The following is an 8582-nucleotide window of genomic DNA, read 5'->3' on the forward strand; positions in this document are numbered from 1 at the left end:
CCCTGCTCCTGGGGACATAAAGTTAGAGTTCCAGAGAAATGACGCCACAGCAGAGGTGTGGGCGGAGAGGCCTGTGCGGTCCCCGTTCGTCCTCAGAGTCACCAGCTGGGCGGTGGTGCCAGGAGCAAGTGGCTGGTGCCGCAGGTGGGCGACCAGGCACAGGCCGCGTGTCAGGCGAGGATGGTGACAGGAGCCTGCGTGTTTGGGGACAGCCGAGCCGAAGCCCAGTGGAAGGGACATGTTTTGAGGGCTGATTAGACACAGGGAGACTGAGAAAAAAGTGAATGGAATTGAGGATAAAGGGGCCTGACAGGGACGGGAGCGGGGCTGGGGGGAGCCGGGCGGAGCCAGCTGCAGAGGTCATCTGGCCGGGAGAGTCAAGGATAGAGAGCAAGTGCGTGAGCAGCTCCTCAGCTCGCTGCTCCGGGCCCGAGCCACCGAGCCCGAGCCACCGAGCCCGAGCCACTGAGCCCAGCAGCCAGGAGCCCATCTGGCATTTCGATTCCAGTTTCTAAGCATCATTTGTCACTTAAAACGCACTGAGGCTCCGGGGAGAGAAGGCCGATGCTGAGAATAGGTGGAGCAGAGTAAAGTGAGCCTGGAACAGAGTAAGGAGCTCCCCGGAGAATGATGGGGACGGGTAAAGGACACGGCGGTCAGCCTGAGGGGCTCTGCTTGGCCAAATCCGGCACCATCCGAGCATCTAAATAGTAATGGGACAGAATCCACTGAATAGAGAGACCCACGTTCGCACTGATGTAAGTGGATGAAGGGTGCGCGAACCCTTTAGGACACGGAGTAGCAAAGGGAGAAAGCGAGATGATAAAATCATCATTTGGCGCCCATCGTAGCGCTAAGCGATTGACGAGGAACCGTCAGCGGATCGTCTCAATATCCTCGGGCTCCTGCTCCTGGCGACCGGCCCTCACCCCGCCCTCCGGAGCCCGCGGAGCCTGGCAGCGGCCGCCGCTCATCCCTACCGCACTGACCCGGGGGCGGCGAGGCCTGTAGCGGTCACACGGCGGACGGAGCCATGGTGTCCTCCGCAGCCAGGGGACACGGCGGGACAGGACGCTTGATGTGTCTCACTCCTTGCTCTGGGGGGCCTGGCCACTGTGCCATGAGGACGCTTGCAGCCCTGTGCAGGGGACCAGGTGAAGGCCCGAGGCCCAAGGACAGCACCCAGGACGGCGTCCTGCTGCACGTCCCCCTGCGGCCCCTGACGCGCCCTGAGTGGGACCCCGTGGGTTGCCGACCGCCGCAAACTGTGAGACAGCGAATCATGAGCGTCATTTCAAACCTCCGAGTTTTAGGGTGATTTGTCATGTAGAATTAGATAATTCAAACATGAATTTATATTAATCACTTAATAATACATTCACTGATCAGTTATATACTAATGAATAATGTCCCGCATTTATTAATTTCACGGTGGCTAAACCTGGCCAAGTGATAAAGTTAATATCACAAGAACGGGGACAAACTACGCCAAGTGTCTTTCCATGGTATGCACTGGGAATAAGTGTCGCTTCTGCTATATTCCTGCCAAAAATGCATAAACGACCCCAGTGATGAGGAAACTTTGGACAACCCCAGAGGGAAGGGCGCCCCTCTTCGGGGCCGCCAAGCCTGAGACCGAAGGGCCTCAGCGGAACCACTGGAGGCGTACCGCGGTCCTGGGGTGGGTGCCGACACAGAAGGGGAAACGTTACTTAACCGTGCGTGTCTTGCTGCGAAAGGATGTTATTAGCAAAATTAATTAATTTGATTTGTGATTTTAAAGCATTAACGGTAATTTTCCGGTTTTGAGGCACACACTCCAAATGTGAGGGCAGTGTCCCCGGTTCTTAGGAGGTATGGGGACTGAGGTGTTGGCACATCGTGCCTGCAAATCGCTCTCCACACACTTGGAGAAAGAAATCCGTATATTTACAGAAACACATCACATGGCAAATGCTTAAGCGCAAGTGACGTGGGGTTCTGCATGCAAGACAAATGGCAGTTTCTTTTCCATTACGCTTGCAGCCTTTCGGTAAATTTGGAATTACTTCGAAATTAAAAATTAATAAATTCAAAAAAACTCTAAATTCAGCTTGAAATTTTTGGAGTTGGGTTTCACGTAGAAAATTCATTCCAGGCTATTCCCTCTCAGTTTCAAGGCATTCAGTGTGTCACAATTTATTATCATTATTATTATTATAGCAGAGTCCCATTATTTAAAAAAAAAAGCAAATAAATAATAAACCTTAATGGGCAATCACAACACAAAATGCATGAAAACAGAGATGTTACAGTTACGAGGTTAAAACTTATATTATTTAGCTTTTCGAAGGCTTCTAGAATCATAAAAAAATTGTAATGCAGAAAGAATTCCAGAAATTATTAGGTAAAACCAGATATTTTACAAATGAACTTTGGCCTGAAAAACAAAAACATGCCCATATTCTTTCAACGATTTAATTGTAAAATTGAACAAAAACTCGAGCCTCCCGAATCCAACACTTACGCCTTTTTTCCCCTTCGGAGCCCGGAATAGCTCTTCCCTTTGGGAGTTAATTAGGCAGTGTGTGTGTGCACTCTGCTGACCTCCAGCTCCTCAGGGATTAGATCCAGGCGCTCTTATTCTTTTTTTAATGCAATTTTAAAAAATGACCTCTTATACTTTCCTTCTTCTTGTTCTATGTTTTGCTGTAAATAAAAAAATAGGACAATATTTCTTACCAATTCATCCAAGAACTGTATTTTCTTTAGGGCATCATGCCAGGGGAAAAAAGATCTAATTTTTGTGCTTCGAGAGCTTAGCCTCTCGTAAACCAATGAATGCTGAGATGTTCCAGCAGATTCCTGTACGAAACGATGGGGCAGAGAGTAGGGGGAATGATGGTCACAAGCCCAGGCCTGCTCGGCGGTCCAGACGGGCCATGAATTGCTGCGGCCACTATGGAAAGCAGTATGGAGGTTCCTCAGAAAATTAAAAGAGAGCGGCCACATTACCCGTCGATCCTACTTCTGGGTGTATGATTGAAGGAAATGAAGACAGGATATCAGAGGTACCTGCACTCCACATTACTGCAGCATTACTCACAGTAGCAAGATATGGAAACAACCTAAGTGTCTGGCAATGGATGACTGGATAGAAAAAAATGTGTAATATATGTATAATATTATATATAATATATATATATTATTTGGCTATGAGAAAGAAGGAAATCCTGCCATTCGTGGACGCACCTTGAGAACATTATGCTAAAACAAGCCACACAGAAGAAGACAGCGTATGATCTCACTTATCTATGGAAAATAATATCCAAGCAGGGAGATAGAAAGTGCGGTGGCGGTTACAGGGTGCTGGGCGGGAAGCGGGAAACGCCGCTCGGAGGGCGAGCTTTCAGGTATGAGACGAAGGCCGCGTGGGAAGCTCGCGTGAGCACGGCGCCTGTAGCTGTCGGTTCTGTACAGAACACTAGACAGTTAAGAGACTAAATCTCAACTGTCCTCACCAATAAAAAGAAGTGCTAGTAGCTGTGACGGGGCGGAGGTGTTGGCGCCCTCTCCTGGTTAGCGGGTCGCAATGCAGCCGTGAATCAGGTCAACACTTTGCCTTCGACTCACGCAACGTTAGACGTCAGTTACATCCCAAAGGTAGAATGTGAGTAAAACAGGTGGGAGTCAGAAAAAGCAGTGTCTTTAATCATGTGTTCAGTGTTCGTGTCCATCACGTGTGGGGCCTTCCACTCCTAAGGGCCTGGCCTCGGGCTTTTGCTGGCTTGCGGGCGAGGAGGTGGGCTTACCGAGACGTCCGGCGCTGGTGGGGTGGGGTGGGGGGCGCAGGAAAAGGAAAGGGGAAGAAAATGTATGTTGCTTCTTTTTAAAAGGTTGGCAGCCTTGTGTTTTTGTTTATTTCCTGAGGTTTATCCAAAACTAACTTCCGTTTAGGTTTAAATTAGGATGATTGTAGTCTGCACAACCCTACACCGCTGTCCTGAGCGTCATTTGGCGCGAACCTGAATGAAGAAGGGGAACCAGCCCCCCAGCCGGCTCTGGTGGGGTGTGAAGGGCCAGCCGCGCGACCCCCAGACGCCCCCCATCCAGCGGTGGGTCCCTGCGGGTTTGGGCTGACTCTGGAGGGACAAAGCGGCGGGGTGGGCGGGAAAGCGTTGAAACTTCTGCTCGCGTTTGCAGCGCAGTCCCCAGGTCCCGCGTCAGCCCCGCTGTGACGGGGAGAACTGCCTGTGCGTGTGGGGGTGCGGGGTTTCCGGGGACCAAGAAGCGGCCGGGCAGGGACAGTCCGAGGTCGAGGATGGCCAAGGCGCGCCGGGCTGTGACGGAGGGACGCCCCGTTAGCAGATCTACCCGGGAGAGGGGGTCGCGGGCCGCGGGGAGCCGCAGCGCCGCCCCCGCCCCCGCCCCGTCCCCGGCTCTGCCCCCGTCCCTGGCCCCGTCCCCAGCCGCGGATCCAAGCGCGCCCCGCGCCCCTCCCGGCCGCGCGCTCGGCCCCGGCCCCGCTCCGCGCGCCGGGCGGCTCCGGGTGCGGGCGCGCGCCCCTCCTCTCGGGGGCGGCGCTCGGGGCGGTGGGCGGAGCTGGCGGCCCCTCTCCCGGCCGCGGCCCGCGGAGCCCCAGCCCCGGCGCCAGAGGGGCGCGGACGCGGCGCCCGCGGGGTCTCGGCGCTGAGCTCGCCCGGCCCGGAGCGCGGGCCCCGCCGCGTGGGCGGCGATGAGCGCCGAGGGACCCTCGCCCCCGGCCGCCCCCTGCGGGTGCCCGGGCCGCCGGCCGGCGCCGGTGCGGGTGAGTGAAGCCCCGCGCCCCGCCTCACCTGGCGCCTCCTTCCGTCCGGAGCCCGCCCCAGCGCCCCCTTCCCTGCTTCCCGGGGCGGCTCGTGAGGGCGGCGCGCAGGGACCATGGGCACCCCCCACTCCAACCCAGGTGCCCCCCGTGGGGTTTGCCGGTCAGTGTCTTGAGGGGCTGGGCTGGGGCGCGGGCGCTGGGGCGGCAGAGGGCCGAGCCTCGCAGAATTGGGGGTTGGGGTTCGTCCGCGCGTCTTCGTGTCAGCGGCTCCTGGGCCCCGCGGGTCGCGTCGCGGGGATGTCTCCTTGGAGGTCTGGCAGTGCCTCCCCGGGAGAGCTCGCCGGTTCTGGGGGGCCCGTGCGGGCTGAGGGCTCCCCGGAGCCCAGCACCTGGGCGAGTCACTGTTTTCTGAGGTCTGCTCTCGCCCCCGCCCCGAGCTCCCTGCCCACCCTCTTATTTTTAAATAACCGAACTGTTGATTGACGGAAAGCACGCATGTTGGCACAAACACACACCAAAAGTTCTTGGAAGCCTTCAAGCCGCCACCCACAGCGCGGCGAGTGTTCTGGAAGCAGTTTAGGAACCGATGTTCTCGGTGGACGAGCGGCCGGACGCGTGGCTCCCGCGAACGCAGCAACGGCCCCCGGCGTGGGTTCTCTGCGCCCACTGCTCCCGCGACACCGCGAGCCAGGAACGCACTTAGCTGTCCTCAGGGGAACGGAGAAACGGTCCCCATCAGGCGGCGGAAGGCTTAATACACGCACAAATTCTTGTCACAATGCTTCTAAACCGGGGTGGTGGCGGCAACCACTGTGTGTGTGTGTGTGTGTGTGTGTGTGTGCTGTTTAAAACAGAAACAGAATTAACTTCTTTTCATCGTTTACAATTCTGCAGGATGTTACCACAAATCTTAAATTAAAATTTGTGTGAAGCCTGTGGTGATTTTGGAAAAATACTCTGCAGTCTAGGAATCCCAGCTACTGCAGGAGTTCAGTGCACCTGGGAGCTGGGGGGAGGAATGCAGTGCACCTGGGAGCTGTGGGGGAGGGGGGGTCAGTGCGCACTGGGAGCTGTGCAGGGGCAGGTGGAAGGGGACAGGAAGGAGGAGTGAGGGAGGGCAAGGGGGTGCCGGGCTTTTCATTGCTGCTCTCTGAACTCTAAGGCGATGCCCCCAGGTTGGGACTTACACCTCAGCTCAGGTGATCCTACACTGCGGCGGGAACTGGTTGGGAAGGATGGAAGTGGGTTTATCAAACTGCATAATTGACCCAGCTGATGAATTATTGGCAGTAATTTCTGTTTTTTAAAAAATATATCACCTGCGAGGCCTAGAATAAACACTGCGTGTGAGCTGGTGTCCGTCTGTTTCAGGTCGGGGCTCCGGTGCTGGGCCGAGCTGGCCGTGTTTGTAGTCTGCTGGGAGATGCGACCAGCGCTTCTTTGGGTTAAGAGCCGGGGTTATATGACACAACCTGTGTGAACTGCACTTGGAAGTGAGTTCTGTCAGCTTGGGAGGCCAAATACTGGAATAATAACAGAGCATGCTGAGAGCAAAACTAGCTGTTTTCATAAATAACAGTTATGTGTCTAATGTGCCATTGAACTCTGGTGGATGGGAGTGTTCAGATCCTGAGTTATTAAAAAATGAACCTGTATCCTGTTCACATATTTGTCTTAAAAAAAGAGAAAAACATTCACAGCATGTAATCACAGCTTAAATATTTGATGGAAAATGGCGCTATATATGGATGCACCACGAACCTTTCGTAACCATTAATTTCTACTTGCACGTTTGGGGTGCAGACAACCATGCAGAATTACTAATTTTCTTATTGGTAACTATCTATAATATCACATGCATAGTCATTTCATCATTTCGGTTAAAAAGAGCTTAGAGCTTCTAATTAGAAAAATGCTAAAAGAAAGTTGTTGAAACCCATTATATTTGTAGCCTTAATTTTTTTTTTTTCTGAAGTCAAAAATACAGCACATTCTTTACGACCGCTTGTTTGAATCTCGGGAATTCGGCCACAGCTTTGAGTGTCTCCTGTTCGGTACCAGAGCTGCTTCGCGCGCCTTCCGTTCCCGTACTTTTCTGCACCTCACGTACCGTGTCCCCGGCCGCCCCGGGCTCCTGCGGCAGGGCGGGCGGGTGGGGAACTGTGAGCACCGTGCGTGGGTGTGTCCCAGCCCCGCTGTGCGTCCCAGCCCCGCTGTCCAGTCCTATCGGCAGCACATTTCCCGTTTTTAAGTGACAGCACTGCCTCGGTCGGTCTCAGGGGCTGGGACCATGAAACAGCACGAGGCAGCGGTGTGTGGTTTCACGTGAGGAGCTCGCGGCGGAACGGAGTGTCAGGTCTCCCAGTGTGCGGTGAGTAGTGAAGCCCCTTGCTCATCCGTTTGAGATGCGGAGTACTCAGGGGAGAGTTTGGGCGCAGCCTCCTCGGAAGGCTGACCGTGTGCTCGATGCGTTCGCTAGGCATTTCTCACCCTTGCTGACTCACCTTTGGTTTCAGCTGTGGAATTTCTGGTGTTGTCTATGACATCATAAGCAAGATTCACTTATTTTAAAATGAGGAATGACCTGATTTTATCAGGAGATATGTTTGCAAGGGGACATTTTAACAAGATCCAAGTTAGGAAAGTACGTTTGTTTATGGAAACTATCAGATGTTAAAATCATCTTGTTTCCCAAACCATGTATGTGCACAGCCACCTTTTATAGCTACGTCTCTGTATAAACACGTAAATGCAGACGTGGCCTTTAAAATCTCAGCCTGAATTTCGTGCCACTTCCCAAGCTGTCCCATGAGACTCACCTTGAGAGAGGCTGACGTGAGGGTGGCCTTGGAGAGTATTCCATCAATGAAATGAGTTACAAATTAAGACATGGAGCTGCTCTCATCAGGATGGGGGGAGGAGATGCTGCGTTGAGTGAAGATGAATCAATTTGCACCCAGCTCGTCTGTGAAGTGGGTGTATTGGCTACAGGACTCCTAGAGCCGTTTGGAGCTTGGTTATGGTCAGGCACATGGCGATACCCACCTTCCAGGCTCCTGTCTGCACCCCCAGCTGCAGGCAGGTGGGTCCTGAGTGCTGGCGGAGGTGGAGGCGGAGGCGTGGGTGGCGGGTCTGGCCAGGGGAGCCTGGACACCCCTCGCGGTGCAGGCAGCTCCCCTTCCCAGTCTCCTTCCTCATCTTGTGCCCTTTGGGTTCTGAAGGTCCCCGTGTATCTTTGATCCCAGCAGCCTGAGAAACTCACTATTTAATTAGATTCTACAGGTATTTTTTTGAGATGAAACAATGAGAATTTTGAAAAAAACCCTTAGGAGGAAAAATGGATAAGAATTTCAAGGCGAAATGTATTTGCATTTTAAGCTGGTGCTTTTCATTATGACCCAGCTACTTGCTGCACGTTGTATTTCGGACTCTAGTTTTGGAGTATTTTAGACTCTAGATCTTGGAGTATTTTCAGTGAACACTAGATGTCACTTTTCCCCAGTCCGTGCTAAGGTCCCTTAAGGCACAGGAGGCCTGCTTATCCCTTCTATTTCTGTCCTAAATACTGAGCCTCCCTGCCCTGCTGACCCCGCCCCTCCCCAGGCCGGCCCACCCCAGCCCCTGCCTCCCAGGACAGAGTCTGGTCTTCACCCCTTCAGGATTTCCTTCAATCCTGTTAAAAAGTGCTGGGAATTTCATGATAATGTGATTTTTCAATTAAAATTATTGGGTAAATAGTTTCTGTTTTCTAAGGAGTCTGAAGTTTTAGATCCTGTAAATATTATTAACTGTTCGC

At 53.4% G+C, this 8582-nt stretch overlaps 1 protein-coding gene across 1 annotated transcript in view; it reads left to right on the plus strand.

Moving 5' to 3' along the window:
* Positions 1–4714: 4714 nt before the first annotated feature.
* The window catches only part of SNTG2 (syntrophin gamma 2), a 95958-nt gene continuing 92090 nt past the window's right edge, over positions 4715–8582 (plus strand). The window contains exon 1 of the mRNA XM_039855034.1: positions 4715–4786. Coding sequence (XP_039710968.1) covers positions 4715–4786 — 72 coding nt within the window. The remainder of the gene's footprint in view (positions 4787–8582) is intronic.

The sequence above is a fragment of the Pteropus medius genome, unplaced genomic scaffold (genome assembly GCF_902729225.1).
Source record: "Pteropus medius unplaced genomic scaffold, Ma_sr-lr_union100, whole genome shotgun sequence".
NCBI lineage: Eukaryota > Metazoa > Chordata > Mammalia > Chiroptera > Pteropodidae > Pteropus > Pteropus medius.